Source organism: Cricetulus griseus, chromosome 8, assembly GCF_003668045.3.
Source record: "Cricetulus griseus strain 17A/GY chromosome 8, alternate assembly CriGri-PICRH-1.0, whole genome shotgun sequence".
NCBI lineage: Eukaryota > Metazoa > Chordata > Mammalia > Rodentia > Cricetidae > Cricetulus > Cricetulus griseus.
The window spans coordinates 60,750,072-60,770,031 of record NC_048601.1 but is presented as its reverse complement, the minus strand read 5'-3'; the positions used below and the strand labels follow the sequence as shown (position 1 = coordinate 60,770,031).

At 38.0% G+C, this 19,960-nt stretch overlaps 1 gene segment (V, D, J or C); it reads left to right on the top strand.

Moving 5' to 3' along the window:
* Positions 1 to 18,912: 18,912 nt before the first annotated feature.
* LOC113831955 lies at positions 18,913 to 19,462 on the top strand. The segment is given in 2 exon segments: positions 18,913 to 18,961; positions 19,140 to 19,462. Coding segments are annotated over 2 exon segments (372 nt in total).
* The last annotated feature ends 498 nt before the right edge of the window (positions 19,463 to 19,960 follow it).

Genomic DNA, 19,960 nt, shown 5'->3' with positions numbered 1-19,960 from the left:
CATGACAATAAGAAAGGCCTGCAGTTCAATTTATGACTGATCCCTCCATGAACAAAGCCACGTTTCTCCTAGAACTGACAGAAGCCCAGAGCATGATCACTATCAAACTGTGTTTACAAATTTATGCAGCCAGAGAGGACTTCAAAAAATAACCCAGATTAGATTTTTACAGACAAGAGTGCATTTATGGCACAGGCAAGCTGCAGAGCTGGATATACAGTTGTCACCCTCAATGGGACAGTAGAAAGTTCTCTTTCTTCCCCAGACACAATAAGTCAACTGGTCTTGTAGGGCTCTTAGCAGAGCAGCGGAAATGGATATAGAGAAGGAAGTCAGTGCTGACACCATCTCTGAGTACACACTTTTGATCCTGCATATTAGTTTGAATGGAGGGACTTGTCCTCATAGCTAATGGGTGTCCTATAAAATATCACCAGGAGGTCACTTGGTTACTGTCCTCCACCATGTATTCTGAAGAAGTGACAGTAATGCATTGTAATTGCCATCAAATAGGTTTAAGTGAAAAAAGGAGATCAACAGATATCTCAGGCAAAGTAACTGTCAAAAGGGCTCATATTTACTGAAGATAACAGAAGTCCCTTCACATAAGGGAGAACTTCTATAAGAGATAAGGCCTCTCAATGTTCTCAGAAGAAATGAACTGGATAATCTCTAAGGTGGTGGTTCTCAACAGTGGGTTATAACCCCTTTGGGACAGTTGGGCCACACTTTCACAGGGTTGCATAACACCATCAGAAATATCAGATATTTAACCTACTTGGCCTCTGTTTTCCTTCCTTCCATGTCTTCTTCCTTATCTCATTTACTTATGTTCATGCTCACCTAAAATAATTTAGCTTCAAATTTAATTCTTCATAAGTTATGTGATTTTTTGTTTTATTGTCATTGACGATGTTTCAGTACTTTTGTTTAACTGATTGTAAGTATATATATTTTGTATAGTTTGATATCGTTGCTATTATAGCAGTTTGCTTTTCTACTCTCTCAGTTGTTCTGGGAACTGAATATTCAATTGAAGGTTGGTAAATTTCAAAAAGCCTGAAATAAAACAAAAGAAGTATTTAAACCAACAAATATGAATTGTAACACAGAAACACAAGATCATGAAAAAGAAGACAAACATGATGACCCCAAAGGATCATAATTCCAGAGGACTCAATTCAAAGATACTGAAATAGTAAGTGTTTTGTGAAGATTTCAAAAACATACTTGTAAAAAGATACAAACAAGAGGTTTATCCAGTCAAAGCTGTAGGGAGGAATGCTAGTGATATATAGGTATATAAAGATGGAAAAAATACATGATAAAAACAAGTGAGCAAGAAAAACCACTATAAATGAAATGTTAGGAATTAAAATTTCAATGGATAAAATATAACAGAGAAAACAAAGAAATCATGAACAGATTCAATAAAACAGGAAAAAGTATATGATGAATAAAATCTGAAGTAGAAGAAACATAGCACTAAAATATCAATAATTTTGTAAAAATGTAGCATGACTATAATATCAAAAATTATAGTATAGGATGAATAAAACCAACCTGAGAATCATGAGTTATAGAAGAGAAAGAGCTGAGATTAAAACTCAAGATATAAGGAACTTATTGAATGAAATGAGAATAGAAAATTTTCTATGTCTCGAAAACAATGGAAAACACAAAAGACATTTAGTTCCCTTAATAGTGCCATAAACAGAGGTTCTTTTCCAACTTCTTCATGTCATAGATTACATCTATTATGTAAAAATATAAGTTATACAATTAATTTCAAAAGATATAATGGAGAAATGCTAACTCAACTCAAAGACAAATACAACAGAATGACATCTGGGCTCTCATTGGAAACCTTAAAGGCCAGAAAAGTCTGGAACAATATATTTCAGATCCTGATAATAGGTAATTGCCAAAAAAGTTAGGTATGCCCCAAAAAATGTATTTTAAATTGAGGGAGAAATAAGGACATTAAAAGAGAATCATAAATTCAGACAGTTCAAAACCACAAATACAGCACTGTAAAGAATACTATAAACATAACATGCACATAGGAAAAAACAAGTGTTTCAATAATGAGAGCACAGGAAAAATGTTACTGTCATTAGAGGAATACATAAAAAAGGAGTCTCCTATGTCCAAAGCTGTAAAAAGAAATCTCCAGCATAACTGAGTAGCAAAAATGTAAAACAAACAAATAATAATCTAATCCACCAAGAAAGCCCAACAAAATTATAGGAATTATTTCTTAACCTTATATAACCCCAATTCAGCAATAAAGGTACACATAGTGTTGGACTATATTTGAACACTCTAACCAATTGTCTGTTTTCTCCAAAAAATCAACTTCACTGTTAATGAGAGTCCACATGTGGAAAATCAAATGATCAAGTAAAACAGATAAGAAATCAATACGAGGGCATATGTCACAAAAAGTGCATAATAATTACAAATACACACACACCATACTTCGGGCCTCCAGTTTTACAAAACAAACCTACCTGGATGCAATGGACATAAAAGTCAGATATGTACTGATATAATAGCAGAGAGTAATTTGAGCATACAAATCTCATATTTAAACTCAATGTGAAAACCGTCAGAGAAATGTTAGAATTAAACTGCATGAGAAATGATTGGAGAGAACAAAAATCTGAAATATATCCCATTCATCATGTATGCATGTATTCTGTACACTGCTCTTTGCAACCCAACAACCTTCTAAAAATAGAATAAGCCACAAAGTAAGTCTTTACAAGAATAAAAGAATCAAAATGAAACAAGATAAATACAGGGAGAAATTGCATAAACTAATAATTGGTGACTTTCTAGTAGCTCCCTAATTTGTTATTGAAGAAGACAGTGAGAGAAAAAACAATTCTTAGAATAAAATGAAAATGACAGCACAGCATCCCAGCATCTTTGGGAGGACAGATATGTGATGCTGAGAAAAAGTCTATGGCTGTGAATGGCTACATTAAAAAAACTGAAAGACCTCAAATAAATTACCAAATTCAGAGAGATCTCAAGTAAGTGTCCGATGGTGAGCCTCAAAGTCTAAGTCAAATTCAAATCAAACCCAAAGCAGTCAATTGCAAGAAGTGGGAAATATCTGAGCAGAAGTTAATGAAATTGATATAAAATAACAATACATAAAATTATTCACAAACTTTGTTCTTTCAATATATAGCAGTGAGAGAAGCAGACCTCCATTAATAAAATCAGGGATAGAAGTGGGGGGTTGCAACAGATTCACATGAAATCCAGATAGTCACTGGAAGAGTGCTTTGAAATCTTATACCCTCCTCAAGCTGGAAAATATAGAAGAAATGGGTATGTGTCTAGATATGTGTGATGTAACATCATTAAATAAAAAGGAAATCCACAACTTCAACAGATCCATAGCAAGCAACACCATTGAAAATTGTAATAAAATGTCTCTCAAAAGATTCAAGATCATGACTGGATAGATCCTCTGCCAAGTTTTGCGAGATATTTAATGAAGAGCTGACACTAATGCTCCTGGAACTCTTCCACATTATAGATAGGGATGGGATACCACCTGTTCATTCTATACAGCCAGCACTACAAAGATGATAAAATAAAGACTTAAGGGGAAAATAACTGACAGAGATAAAGAGATAGAGACAGAAAGAGAGGCAGAGGCAGACAGACAGAGACAGAGCACAATATCCCATATTAACATAAGCCTGCCTTCAATACTTGGAAACCAAATCAAAGAACACATTAAGAAGAGTGTATACCATAAACAAGGTGATTTCCATTCAGGGATAAAAGGTTGGTGTGAAAACAACAACAAGATAGTGACTTTTATTCAGCACAAAGTGCTTAAGAAACAGAAATACTATTACCATTTTGAACAATGAAGAAAACTCATCCAAAGTTATGATAAAGTTCCCAAAAGACCAGGAGAATAAAGATCATTCCTAAGTATAACAAACGACGTAGGGTACAGTTGGTGGCATTTGCAGCTCTGTCGTTGGAATGTGTTTGAAAATTCCACATGCACTTGACTTCCATTTTAAGTACTGAGAAAGACATAGTCATCTGTTCAATTTCTTTCAAAGTTGGAGCACTTCATCATGAACACATACGTTTTCAGCTGCACAACAGATTGACCCTTTTCCAGTCCATCTTCATTCAAAATACATAATAATCCCCCAAACAGTGCACAGGTGGCAAATGGCTAACACAGTGCTCTTAGTGACAAGGAAATGAAAGTCTTTGCTGAGGTGGAAGAAAGATATGGAGGTTGTGGAGATGAACTCTGTAACAACTCAGGGTATCACCTGGGTAAGGAACATGTACATAGTCTTGATGACTAAGCAGAGAATGCCGTGAATGAGTTGAATAACCCATCATTTAAAGGGCAGCATATCCACACAGAGCTGTCAGTGCTGACTGCAGGGAAGCCTCCTGCCCCCAGTACAAAATGGGAACATTCAAAAGAGAGTCTTCTGTAACTTAATGCATCTGAAGTCTATCTGGAAAAAGCTGCTAAAGAAGATATATGGGTGCCTGTCCAAGAAGCCTAGATCCAGGTCACCATCCACAGGCTGCATTATTCATCCTGAGACAATGGGCATCGTGTCTGTGGAAGTGGTGGAGGACAAGACTGCAACAGATCTAGGAGACTGTGAAGCAAGCCACTTTTTTGTTGGTTTCTGCTAGACAGGAGTGTAGTTAATTGACAAGGCAGTTCATAATGGGATGTTTTTAAATAACAAAACAAAGCTGGCTCTTTTGAATAAAATGCTTAGTGATAAAATAAAACAAAATAAAAACAGAATATAAGTGATAAAATTATGACTATAGTTGTACTAAGTGGGGAAAAACAGACCATTACTTCTCAAATCTGTAATGAGAAAAGAATGTACCTACTCTCTCACTCTTATTCAATGTAATGTTCAAAGTCTCTGAATCTAAAAATGGGAAGAGAAAGAAATAAAAGTAATATACATAGTAATTAAATAATCAAATTAGAACATTTATACATAAAATGTTCTTTTAATTGTTTTTTAGTTATTTAAAGTTCTTTTTTATTTTACATACCAGGAACCCACAAGAAAATCCCAAATAAGAATCCCAGCAATAGTGGAGAGGGTGTCTGAACTGGCCTCCTATAATCAGACTGATGGCTACCCTAATGGCCATCATAGAACCTTCATCCAGTAACTGATGGAAGCAGATGCAGAAATCCACAGGTAAGCCCTTCACCGAAATACTGAGTCCATTCAAAGAGAGGGAGGAAGGATTGTATGAACAAAGGGACCAATATCATGAGAGACTGCTGACCCAAGCTAAGGGGAGCTCACTGACTCTGGACTGATAGCTAGGGAACTTGAATAGGACCAAACTAGGCACTCTGAATGTGGGTGAAGTTCTGTGGCTTGGGAAGTCTGTGGCACCACTGGCAGTGGGACCAGAATTTATACCTAGTACATATAGGTTCTTATACTTAAAATACCCCAGCAGAAAACTCTTAGACCTGAAAGTGTATTCAGGAAAAAGTAGGATATAAAACAGTAGCTTTTCCATGTAATATTAACAAACTCACTAGGAAAGAAATCAGGTATGAAATTCCATTCTCAGAAGATTGAAAATAAATAAAATACCCAAGAATAAGTCAAAATATGAAGTTAAAGAACCCTGCAAGGAAATCATTGGGACACTGAAAAATGAAGTTGAAGGAGGTCCAGACTGGAAAGACTTCCCACTCTCATAGGTAGTTAAAGTGACAGAGTTTGTGGAACTAAACTGATATATGAATACCATCCACGTAAATACCCCAGGGACATTTCTCAGAAAGCTAGGAAAGCAATGGTGAAATTAATTCATTATCTCACTAACATTAACTAAGTGTGTGTGTGTGTGTGTGTGTGTGTGTGTGTGTGTGTGTGTGTGTTGTAGTTCTCAGTGTTGCAATCTCTTAAGCATCTCTTGCCCTGAATTGTATCAGAAGTTGCATCCCTGTGCCCACATCTCTTTTTTCATCACTGAAAGAAAAGGATATATTGCGTTTAACTTTGTCTCAGTTGTGGAGGTCCTGCTCCATAGTAGGCAGGTCTTTATGAGTATATGTTAGGCACCACATCAGGACAGGAGTGTGTGGAGCAAAACTGTGTATACTGTGGGCAAGAAAGAGGAGGAGATCACATACACACACTTCTCCCTGTGAGCATGGAGTTAATGACCTCAAACTTTCCCAGTGGCCCTGCATTCATACATATTTCGCCAACAGACCAAAACAAAACAGCCTGGATCCCAATTTTTAACACATGGTCTTCTGGGGACAATTAAGCTGCAATTGTAATTAAGTCCCTGATTGGAGAGCACTGAGCTTCATGCAGTGTCTTGAATTATAATGGTACTATGTAAGGATACCAAGGTCTGAGATATTTCTGTTAAATGCATGGAAGAAGAAATACCTGATTTTCCCTCACATTTTACACAATATTCACTATTTTCAATGACATTGGTTCCATAGAGAAAGGAAATCCTGATTGTGAAAGAGTCTTACTATCAAGCTAACTTGGGGTTTTCTTAAAGGCTTTGGTCCTGTGTGGAATTGATGATGAGTTTTCAGAGGGACACAATGCCCAGAATCATTATCTGCTCCAAGTTTCATAGTAAGGACATGTCCAGGATATCTGATGCTTTGTTCAAAGCCCAAGTTGGGATGACAAAGCTCTGTGCATATCAACAGGATCATGGATTCTGACCTAGTTTTTATTGGTTACAAAGTAAAATTCCTCACTCTGTGAAGGAGTCACCTGAACTTGGCACTGGCCTTGAGATGTGCCTCATTCTCAGTGATACCTCCTTGTTCTAAGTTTAGTGTTCCAGCCTCCTTATTCATTCCAAGCTCACTCCTCATTGCCATTTCTGCACCTGATGACATTTAGGTTAAAGAATCTTAGTGGAGCCACTTCCATTTCCTGTCTAAATCATTCCACCATTTTTTCTTTATATCTTTAAAGTCAATTGTTTCTCTTTGTGGAAGTATCACATTGCAAAATTCTATGTTGTTATGAGATAAAAAATATTTTGGGCTGGAGAGATTGCTCAGTGGTTAAGAGCTATTTCTACTCTTGCAGAAGACATGGTTTCAGGTTCCAGAATCCACTTGACAGCTTATAACCTCCTATAAGTCAAGCTCCATTATATCCAATGCCCTCTTTTGGGATCCAAGTTCAATAGGCATAAATGTGATGCACAGACACAGGCATAGACTAAACACACATGCACATAAAATACAAATAAAGTCATCCTTCTTAAAAGTTTAACTTTTAGGAACCACAGGACTCATGTAACTCATGTCCTTTACTGCAGACCATTACAGTGCACTCCCCATATGGAAGCTCAGAATATCAGAAAGTGACAATTCTACAGAGACAGCCACAAAATCACTTGCGATACACTTAAAATGCTGTAGGGAATACTTTGCTAATCCTAACTGCCATAGGGTGACACAAGAGCAGGTGTTCTTTGAGAACCAAGTCAAGGTCTTCTGAGCTGATTTGCATATTGAGACATTAGACAGAGTGCAGATTGTTCAGAGCATCTTTAAAGGCAGCTTACAGTGCCCATGCAGCAGCCTCTAGTCCAGGTCTCAGAAATGAGGTCAGCTGCTCTCCTCCTGAAGGTACTGCTCATCTGGTTTCAGGTGAGGGGGTGCAGTGCTAGGAGTATCCACTATAGTCATTACTATTTTCTATGCCTTGGTGTCCTGAAAATTGAAAGAATGGCATTTCATTGATTTTGTTTCCATTTTGTGTCTTCTTAGAATGTAGCTCATGATTGCTGTTACAGATTCCACACATATGATGGTTTTACACTGGGGTGCTTTCAGTATTTGACAGCAATGTGTATGTATCATTTCAGGTTCCATTAGGGACATTGTGCTGAGTCTCCAGGTTCTTTGGCCATGTTTCCAGGGCAAAGGGCCACCATCTCCCTGCAGGGACAGCAGGAGCAAATGGGAAAAGTTATATTCACTGGAGCCAGTAGAAACCAGGACAGTCTCCCAAACTCCTCATCTACAGAGCATTAAACACAGAAACTTGGGTACTGCCTGGTTTGGTGTTCATGGGTTTGAGACAGACTTCCCTTTTACCATATATCCTGTTGAAGATGATGATGCGCCAAGCTATTACATTGTTCTCTATAACATCTTCCACAATATGGCCACATTTTTTTCTTCTCATATGTCACTTTTTGCCATTTTCTTTGGTGGAGCAAATTTAAAGTCTCACTATATATCAGCAGCTTACCTGGAAATCACTATCTAGGTCCCATTGACCCTGAACTACTAATTCAACAGTCCCTTCCCACTAACTGCTGAATTACATGGCACCATGCCCAGATCCTTTTCATTTTTCAGTTGTTCTATCATGTGGTCAAAGCTTCCATGTCCTGCTGCTTACTGCGACTAGAACGTGGTCCTCTTATTCAAGAATATCTTCAATATCTTTCTCTTTTTCATAGCTACCTTCAAGGCCTAAACTTGGCTCTCCAGGAACTCAATCTATAGACCAGGCTGGCCTTTAATTTTAGAGATCCACATGCCTCAGTATACAGAGCACTGGAATTTAAAGGTGCAACAACCTAAGTTGTTGTTTAATTCCTTATCACATGTTGTAAGTTTAACTTGGAGGGTGTTATCCTGAGGTCAGCATTGCCTTTATTCTATTTCTTCATCTTTTTGTATTAATTCAAATTAGGAACAAGCTTGCTTCACATGTCAATCCCTTCTCCATCTCCTTCTCCTCCCCCACAACATCCCACCTCCCCCTACCCAACCCCCTCCACTCCCCAGGCAGGGTAAGGCCCTCAAAAGGGGCTCCCCAAAGTCTACCACATCATCTTTGGCCATATTTCTCAATCTTTTAATCTCCTTGAATGTGGAAGTTATCTCTATTTCACTTCCCAGTGCCTCCTATTCTCCTCAGACTGTACATTTTGTAATTTTACTTGTTCAACCTGCACCTTTTCATTATAAATCTTCATAAGGGTAAATACTAGTAAGCACACAACAAAGTTAATACTAGGGTCTTTTGAGATTACCTTTGCCAATGTATTTAATCCAAAACTTTTCACTTTATTCTGAGGAAGACTTTTCAGGCAAGGGTAAAAAGCAGATACTTTTTTTCTTCACCAAATTATTGCAAGAATGATCTTCAGTGAGCTCACTAAAATACTTCTCCACTGTCTTTCCTACTCCTACTAGTAAGGCCCACTAAGCAGTTCTGAAAGCATCCCACTCCTTTCCTAATCCAAACTCCCAAAGTCCAAATTTCTCTAAACAAAAGCATGATCATGCCTATCCCAGCAATACTCCAGTCCCTGATACCAACTTCTGTCTTAGTTAGGTTTTTTATTGCTGTGAAGAGACACCATGACTCTGGCAACTCTCATAAAAGACAACATTTAACTGGGGCTGGTTTACAGTTTCAGAGGTTTAGTCCATTTTCTTTGTGGCATAGGGGCATAAAAATAGTGACATGCAGGCAGACATGGTGCTAGGAAAGGAACTTAGAGTTCTGTATCTTGATCTGTAGGCAGTTGGAAGTGACTATGTTGAGTTTGGGAGAACTCCAAACACACCCACTGGTGACACCCATTGTCCATCAAGTTCTCATCTACTCCAACAAGGACACACATCCTAAGGTATCACTTCATAGGGGCCATGCATTCAAACACATTTGTCTATGGGGGCCATACTAATTCAAACCACCACAATCACCCATATGCCAGGATTAGAAGGCTGATCTCTCTCACATTTGACTTTCTCAGTTATTGAGAGAAAATGCAATCAGGAAGTTGTTTCATGTCAATAAAGACCCACTGTCACTGAGCATGTCAAGCACCTCATAATGCATTTCCAAAATATTTCAAAACTGTTGATTTTGCTACTGTCTTGGCTTGTGTACCACCCATTTCAAATAGGTGTCTGTTTAATTTTAGAGGAGACTCTGATTTGACCTACAAGTAATGGAGATCAGGTCTCCACTGATGATAGTCAGGGACAATAGAGTCTCCTGTATTATTATATTCAAATGATCCTGAAAGAAGAAAGACTAGTGTAAAGTCATGTGAAATTATGAGCCATTTAAATATTTACTTATTTTCTGACATTTCATACTAAATTTGGGGTGATTTTGTTTTGCACACTTACAACATTGAATTTTAAATATACCGAATATTTCCATGCAATAAAAGCACCCCTTCTCAGATTTTCCAATACTATTTCACACTTGGTTAGTTACAACCAACACCAGAGTCCAGGTACCTGTTCTTTGTGGACTATTTCTCTCACAAATGTCATATCCCTGTCTAGCAATGTAGGATAAATCCTGGTCATCTCACATGTGCACAGAAGACACAATGGAAACAGCACAATCCTAGAGCTCATCCAGTACTGTTTTCCTAGATCCTCTCTGACCTCACCTGTCAACCAGAGCATTAGCACCAAAGCAATACAGAGGGATCATTCTGAGAACTAAAATAGTGTAGACAAAGCAGAACAAAACTGTCTCCTAAATTTTGAAGAGAAAGGGTTCTCTGGAAGGCCATATCTAAATTGACTAGGGGGTAAAATAATATCAGAATAGCCAAGGGAATATGGACAACTTATGAGGGAGGGAGTCACTGGAATATATTACTTGCTATCTTTGTAAGAAAGTGAATGAAGTACATGCTATCCATAGCATTGAACAGAAGCTCATGCTAAAATTCTGTATCTGTCTGAAGGACATGATGCCCACAACTCTGAACTGTAACACAGAATTAGAGACCTAAGGTCATGGAACATACTGCTGGCCAATCTCTGGGAGGGGAAAACCATCCTACTTGTCCCCCTTCTACCTAGCATAGATAAAGAAGAAGGTGGCATTTATGAGAACCTCAGAGCTTCTGTCATATTGATACCATAGATTTCATCTTTTTAAAGATCCCCTGGCAATTTGGCTATCAGAAATACAACAATAATATAAATATGTATTAGAAGTAGACTTTATCTGAGCATAGAGAATTAAAATTCATGAAACCATGTTGGTGCGTCCATCTTCTGATATTACTAATCGTGGTAGTTTGAATGCATTTGGCCCCTACAATCCCATAAGAAGTGGTACAATTAGAAGGCATAGCTTTTTGGAGCAATTGTGTCACTGTGTGTGTTTTGAGGTTTCCTGTGCTCCAGTGTGTCAATCAACTTCCTGTTGCTTGCAAGAATTAGCACTCTCAGCTCCAGCACCACATCTACCTGCATGCTGCCATGCTCTGCATCATGATGACAATAGACTGAAACTTTGAAACTGTATGTGAGCCAGTCTAATTAAATGTTTTCTTTATAAGAGATGTTGTGGTTATGGCCTCTTTTCACAGCAACAAGAACCCAACCTAAGATACTATGAGACAAAAATCTCACAGTAAACTCCCTGATTATCTAGACCTTATAGAATTTCTTCCACCTTTTCCACAATATTTCCTAGGCCTTAGGTATGAGAGAATTTTGTAGATATATCCAATTTAACAGAACTCCACAACTCTACATTTCAATTGGATGTGGTTCTCTGTAACAGTTTCCATATGTTGCAAAGAGAAATTTTCTTGCTGCTTAGTGAGGATTACAGTTGTCTGTGGTCTGAGGACAAAGCACTATAGTGTATATGGGGATTATGCATATTCAGTAATGTAGGATGCTTAGATTCTCTTCCAGAAGTCTAACTTGACTCTGGTACCAGAAATGATTTCCTTCTTGTTAAGCAGGTTCAATTATATAGCTGTTGGTTACTATCCAGGTATGCATGCTGTCTTATTTAGGCTTTTATTACATATATAAGACACCATGATGAGGGCAACCTAATAAAAGAAAACATTTAATATGGGATGATTTACAGTTTCAGAGGTTTAGTGTATTATCATCATGGCCTTTCAGGCAGATATGATTCTCGAGAAAGTTAGAGTTCTACACATTGATCTCTAGTCAGCAGAAGAAAACTATGAACCACATTGGGTGTAATTTGAACATATGAGATATCAAAATCTGCCCCCAGAGTGACCCGGTTTTTCCACCAAGGATGCACCTACTAATAATTACTACTACTAGTAATCCAAGGATGCACTCTGGATGGGCCAAGAATTTAGTCACATGAGTCTATTGGGACCATTCCTATTGAAACCACTATACATGCCATCCTTGCCTTCTTAGGGCTATTGTTCAATGCTGGTTCTGGTGGTTCATAGGTGTTAAATCTAGGTAAGGATGTTCGTTGCTACTTTAATTTGAATGCTTACATTGTGACTTCTAATTACCATGAAAGGTCTTTCCCATGGAGGATTCATTCATGCCATACACTAGGACCTGTATCTGAAGTGCACAGTGTCTGAAGTACAGTATCAACTGTGAAAGTTGTAGTGCAAATATAGGCATATAAGTTTGTAAAGCAGGTATAGATGACAAGAATTAGCTGATAAAAATATGAGAATATTTATTTTAAACAACTGGGAAAATGTACAGGGATCCACAGGTGTAGGGGAAGCTGTAGCCATGCCTTCTTAGGGGCTGGCTACAGGAGTACCTGAGGGCTTGTGAGGGCGTGGTCAGAGTGAGTAGGGGGACTGCGTTTTCGGTTTCGGTTTCTCTTTGCTTCTTGCTGTACAGACTACCACCGGCTGGCTGGTTCGCTCTGTAAGTAAGGCTTTTCCCTATTAAATACCCTTATATTTCTACCTGACTCCGTATTGGTAATTTCCTACTATACACAGGGATGACAACCAACTAAGAATCTAGGCAGTGAAGGAGAGGCTGCTTTTGATGCCCTTCCCCTATAATGAGATGGATGACTACCCTTGTTGCCATACCTAGAGCCATCATTCAGTAGCTGATTGGAAACAGAAGAAGGCACCCACAGCTAAACATTGAGCCATAATCCTGGAACCCAGTTGTGGAGAGGGAGGTGGGATAAGCAAAGGAGCCAAAACCGTGCTGGAGAAACCTGCAGAAACAGCTGATCTGACCTAGTGAGAGCACAGAGACCCTGGTCATAAAGCTGGGGAACCAACATTGAACTGATCCAAGCACCCTGAATTTGGCTGCCAGCTAGGAGGCCTGGGCAGTCTATGGGATCTCTAACAGTGGAGCCAGTGTTTATCCCTAGAGTAGAAATGGACATTAGGAGCCCATTCCCTATGGAGGGATAATATTGAAGCCTATATACATAAAAGAGGGCATAGGCTCTCCACTAAATGATGTGAAGGATTTTGTTGGATCCCTGTGGGAGGCCCTCACTATGCTTGAGGAGTGGGTTAGGGGTGAGTTTTGGGGGTCAGTGGGGGGCATGAGAGGTTGGGAGGGCAAGGTAATGGGGGGATTAATATGTAAAACAAGAGTGCTTCTAAGATATAAAAAGGAAAAAAAACAAATTTTATATACTTTTACTATTTATTAAAATTTAAATCAAATCTGCATGTTAGTGACATGCATGTGCTTGTTTATTTTTACAAGTTAATCTTGTCTGAGTATTTGATTTCATAAAATGTAGCACAACTTTAGCATATTTCCAAGTTTGTAGACTTTATAAAAATCAATTCTGGTATCCCCACTTCACATAAATGTACTACAGAAAATGGTAGAAGTGTGTTTAGGGTCATTTTAGGAATTTTTGGAAATCTTTCCTAATCCCAGGCTAAAAATCTTTTATCTGGTTTTCCTGTAACTCACATCAGCATCTCAACCTCAAAACATAGAGTTAAATGCTCTAACACTATACAAGCCAAAAAGATACAGGAAATTGATAATTATAAGGTAATGAATGGTAGGTCACTAATTTACTGTTTTTATGAGAGCAGAAAAATTTGTATTTGCAGGAAGAGTACTACAATGCAAAGAAAAACATACGATAATTTAAAATCTAAGCCATGGCCTCAGTTTCAGTGTTATATGGTAAGTCAGTATGCATAGTACAAAGTGTGCATGATTTATGTTCAGAGTCATGGTTGCAGTGAAGTCCAATAAAGTAAGAGAGGCCCACACTGTCAGAATCATCTCAACCTAACTCTACATCAACTTTTCCGTTAGTTTTTAGTTTATGTGCATTCAGAGCACTTTATTGTTGAAATTATTTTCATGACCTACAGGATCAGTTCCCTGGCCCACAGATTTAGCACTGGAAGCAAACAAAGTTTGTCTGTGTTGGGCTTTAGTGTTGTCAGCAAAAGGACGTCCTGAGAAGTTATTTCTTTTTCATTCTCTCCCGCCATTTTACAACTTTTTACCATTCTTTTCAGTCTCTAGCATTGTAATGGTAATGTAGAGTTTGCGTTTGCCTTACATTCATAATGACCATAAAAGCCCTTATAATCCCACAGTTATGAAGATATCACAAATTCCAAAGAAAGAAATCTGAGCTTGTCTTTGCTCCCTTAGTTGGTGCCCAGCCTGGAAACTTCAACTTAGGAATTTACAGTGATCTCCATTGACATCATGATATGATCGTCTTCAGAGCTTGAAGATTTGACCAGTGTTACAAAAATTTTGTCCAGAATATTTTCACTTTTGCTCTTTGGTTTTCCTTCTTTACCTCTGTTTTATTCATGCCATTGTGTCTTTTTCCCCTCCCTTTTTGTTTTTATTCCTCCCCTCTACTTCTTTTTCCCTCCCACCCTTCTTCCTTCTTTTCCTCCATCTCTTCCCCTTTCTTTCTTATATTCTTTGCCTATCATTCCCTTTTCCTCCCATTTTTCTTTGTTGGTTTCTGTTTTTACCATCATGGTGATTATTCCCCAAAAACTGTTAAAATGTGGTAGCCGTTCTATCATCATGTCTGAAAACTGGTATAAACACATCTTTGGCTGTGAGCTGAAGCCTATCATTACAGCATCTCAACATTTGTGGTTTGAGAGCTTTAAGTTAGACATTGAGCTTCTATGCTGACTTTCTTCCCATTGAGTTCTTATACTTGCTTTTAATTGGCATCAGCTGTTAACTGCCATCAACCACTCTCATTTGCTTCTGTTCAGTTTGCTTCCTCATTTGTCGAGTATTTTGCATAGGCCCCTAAAGGCCAGCCCATATGCTCAGATATTGTAAACCAGGCCTTTGCTGTGAGAACTGAGCTGCGCCAGACAGGTAGGGGTAGCTCAATAGGGAATCACATGTACCTGCTTCTCTGGGTGTCTGGTAACACATTTAAAAATACTATAATCATTTCAGTGTTATGATTTTATCAAGAAAAGGCATGTAATTATTTAATATAATGGGAGATAATATCATATTTTATATGAACCCAATAATACACAGACATTAGAAAATAGTTTTCCCCCCTGATACACAGTCTCTCTAGATAGCCCCAGGTATCCTGGATTTCCCTAGGTGGACCAGGGTGGCCTCAAACACACAGAGATCCTCCTGTCTCTACCTCCCAAGTTCTGGGATTAAATGTGTGTGCCACCACACTCAGATTGAAATAGACGATTTAAATATCAATGATTGTGTCATGACACATCTGAGTGTATATGTATGTATGACATTTAGACCTTCCCAGTTGTAGGTGCCTTTGGGGACATCATGATAACCTAGTCTCCAACCTCAGTGGCTGTGTCAGCAGGAAAGAGTGTTTTCATTAATGGTAATTCCTGCCAGAATCTGGTTCACAGCCATGTCCAGAGGAACCACATGGCATGGCACCAGGAAAATCAGGGCAGGATCCTAAGCTGTGGGTCTCTTGGGCATCTGTGGTTCCTCAAGAGTTCACTGGCATTATATGTCAGATTTCACTCTCATTATCAGCAGTACCCAGTCTAATCTACTGGGCATCCACTTGGAATTCTGTTGTTCCTGACCACTTCATAGAATGTTGATCTGGGACAGATTTTACTACACCATCAGCAGTGTCAAAGCTGAAGTGCTGAAAGATTATTTCTGTGTTCAGCATTACAACTCTCCCCACACAGCTTCACTCTCCAACACAAATATCCTCACCGGGTCTCACCTTCTAAATGCACCACACAGACATGGACACTTCCTTTGTCTGCTTCACAGCCAGTGTGTCTGGCAAGTTAATTAATAACCTTGTAAAACCCAACAGATTATTATCATGCACAGTACCTCCAAGATCCTTGGAGCAGAATGTATTTAAGCTCTCTTTGTAAGTTAAGCTCTCTATTTCTTATGCAACAATTTACCATAGACTGTGCCTTGAATAAAAGGAACTCATCATTTTGTAGTTCTGAAATCCAGAAGTCTAACACAGGATACAATGGCCTAAAGTGAAGATGAAGGATTAATTAAGAAATCTCAAGTGTTCTGCATTTATGTAAGACTTGCACCATGTGCATACAGTGCCCAAAGAAGGCAGAGAGGGAACTGGAGTTATGAATAATATTAAACTGCCTTTTGAGTGCCAGGAATTGATCCTGGTTACTCATGAAGAGCCATAAGTGTTCTTAACTGCTGAGACATTACTCCACTCCCCATATTTCCATGTGGGTCCTTGGGAAGATACTATACCTTTTTTGTTTCCAGATCTTGGTGGGCTCCTTGCTATGAGCATTATGATAATTCTTATCCATATTTTTTATGTTTCATAATTTTACGGCAATATATTGTCTGCAATGCATTTCAATTCCTTTTAAATATTGCATGCATATTGAACAAATGTTCACACATTTTCCTGCTTCTTACTCTTCTCTCTTTTTACATACTACTTGCTTCATTCTTTCTCTAATTTTGCTTCCACTTTTCTCTCTCCCTCTACTTTCTCATAATAACACATACAAATGTGAGAATTTATATTTCCATATAATCTAGGGTCTATAAATTAAACTTAAGATGATATAAAGATGATGTATGTTTTTCAACACTATTTCTGCCTTCTTCCCTTCTCTCATGGGCCACTGCAATAATAACTCTTTCTGCCAGCTGCCTGAGTTCTGTCGCTCTTTAGAGCCCCCAAATAATACACAGATATTAATATTAGTTACAATGCTGCTAGCCAATGACTAGGATTTCTTATTCGCTAGCTCTGTCTTAAGTATCAACCATAACTATTAATCTATATATTTTATAAATACTTATTTTATCGAGGACACCAGTGGAATGCATCATCTCTTGCCCTGGGGTCACATGAGACCTTTTACTACATTTCCCAGAATCCTCCACGACTCCTAATCCCAACTATCTTGCTTTCAAATTGGCCAACAGTCCTTTTTTCTTCAACCAATAAGAAAAACACATACACAGAAGGACTTCCCCCATCAGTCCACATATTCCTTGGATGCTTTATCATTTGCTTTTGACCTGTAAAGAATGAGAATGCTCACTGCCCTAATAATGGTTCTAATTTTAAGGCACTGTGGATTATCTTCAACTTTTACATATTATAGCTATAAATAGATTGAATTTGAGTTCCTGCCTTCACTTTTCTCAGTGATGCACTGTTAATTGTAATGGTAAGAATAAATTCTTTCATCCTTTTAAGTTGCTTTTGGTCATGATGTTTCATCACAGCAATTATAACTCAAACTATTTCTTTATGATCCATGTTTTGTTTACTACAAGTTTTCTTCCCTCTAGTTTGCTTTTACAACCTCCACAAAATTGTAATTATGTATACAAATCTAAGATTTATAAATGAGAGAATATATGTAATGATTCTGTTTCTAGACCATGTATCTTCTCCCTGCATCTTCTTCATGGGTCACATATCACTATATAATCTCCCTATCTTCTCTCAAATGTGGAGACCAGAAAGTAACCTCATTCCATAATAAAAAAGTATGATTCTGTGTCTCATATTTAAGAGTAAATTTCATTCTTATGAAGGCAAAATCCAAGGCCCTATGTAAACAACATGCTAAAAAATACCATTTATGTATTGTTTTAAAAATTAGTGAAGCAGTTTGGGAGCCAACAGAAATAGCAGGGAATGATAATCTTACAGACCACATATTGTTCATGTTTTACATGTGCCTTTTTACAATTATAATATCCTGTTGACAAATTGTCGCTTTTATTAATTTTCTTTTGTTGTGGTAGAACGCTGTGACTAAGGCAACTTTAAAAAAAGGGTTAATTTGGGCTTTCATAGGATGAGAATCCATGAGGGCAGAATGATGGCAGCAGGCAGAAGACATAGTATATGGAGCAGAGCTGAGAGCTCGCATATAGAACTGCATGTGTGTATAGATAGGCATATGTATGTGTACTGTGTGAGTGCCATAACTGGAGCTGTGAATGGCTGAGCACAACTTTGTGAATGTTTGGAATTACACCTGACTCCTCTGCAAAAGCAACATGATCTCTTAACTACTGAGCTTATTCTCCACTACAAAACTTTCTAAATTTTTAATATTTCACCTTTTTATCGTATTCATTCCTTCTTTCCTCTCCACATTTTAATTTTCCTCCCTTATCCAAACTTCCCTGTCCTTTTAACCATCCTCTCCATTGCCCTTCCCTTTACTTTTCCCTTTGTTTATTCATTTCTTTTCCACTTCCCATTTTTCTTTATTTCTGTTGCTGTTGTCCAGAATGTTTATTATTTCCTTAGGATTGGAATCAAAGGTAGTTCTACTATTATAAAACTTGTTTATTGATATCTGTCCTGTCAACATTTAAACATTTGTGGTTTGAGAGCTCGAAGTTGGTCCTTGTGTTTCTATGTTGATTTCCTTCCCAATAATTTGTTGCTCTTTGATGATATTTTTTTACTATTAATTTAAGCTGGATACTCTCACACATCACTGGCCAAGCATTTTATCTCTTTGTTTTATGACTGCTTTGCATAGGTCCCTACAGGCCAGCCCAGCTGCCCAAGTTTTATATAGCAAGCCTTTGCAGTGAGAACTGAAATTTGTCATACAGACAGGTGCATCAATATGGAGTCACAGGCCCATGTCTTCATATTTCTGATGTTCTGTGTCACTGGTGAGAAATATAAGTGCATTATAAATCCTCAAAAATTTATTTGTATAGAAATACCTATTTTCTATAGAAAATCAATATCATAAGACACAACACCATTAGAAAAGTCATTTTAAATTTAAAATTTGTATCATGACTTCTTAGTATACATGTGTTTAATCATTTGTTATTTCTTTTGCAGGAGCCTATGGGAACATTGTGATGACCCAGACTCCAGAAATACTATCAGCATCAGTAGGAGACAGGGTCTCCCTGAGCTGTAAGTCCAGTCAGAATGTGGGCACCAGTATACAATGGTACCAACAAAAACCACATCAGGCTCCTAAATTACTGGTCTACTGGGCAAACAGTCGGCCTACTGGGGTCCCTGATCGGTTCACAGGCAGTGGATCTGGTACAGATTTCACTTTTGTCATCAGTAATGTCCAGGAGGAAGACTTTGGATATTATTATTGTCAGCAGAGTAACAATTATCCTCTCACAGTGCTTCAGCCTCCAACATAAACCTCTTCTGAGAGACTCACCAGCTGGCTGCACCACACACATCTCTGGACCTGCATAATTACCCCATCTGCCTGAGAGGTGGTATTTCTGACTCACTGATGCAAAACTCAGTAGATAATAATTGAACAGATGACCTTCTAGATGCTTTGAATTGTAAGGTCCTTGTAGCAAAAGGAAATGAAGACATTTGTGTCTTTTTTTTTATTTCCTCTGCACAAATTCTACCAATAACATCTTCAAATTGTTGGATTAGGTCAAAACTTGACAGTTAAATTACCTGGACATGGCTGGAGCTAATTACTGAGGATGAAATTTTTCACACTTGAGCCTTTGCGTGGAGTGATTTCTAAGTAAATCATAACAAATACAAGTGTGTTGAGGTGATATCCAGAACTGAAACTATGTTTCCATACACGTAGAATTGAACATCCAAAGAAAATTATAAAAATGGAAAACAACCTTTCTCCTTTAAGAATTTTGTAACCCTTGGTAATTTTC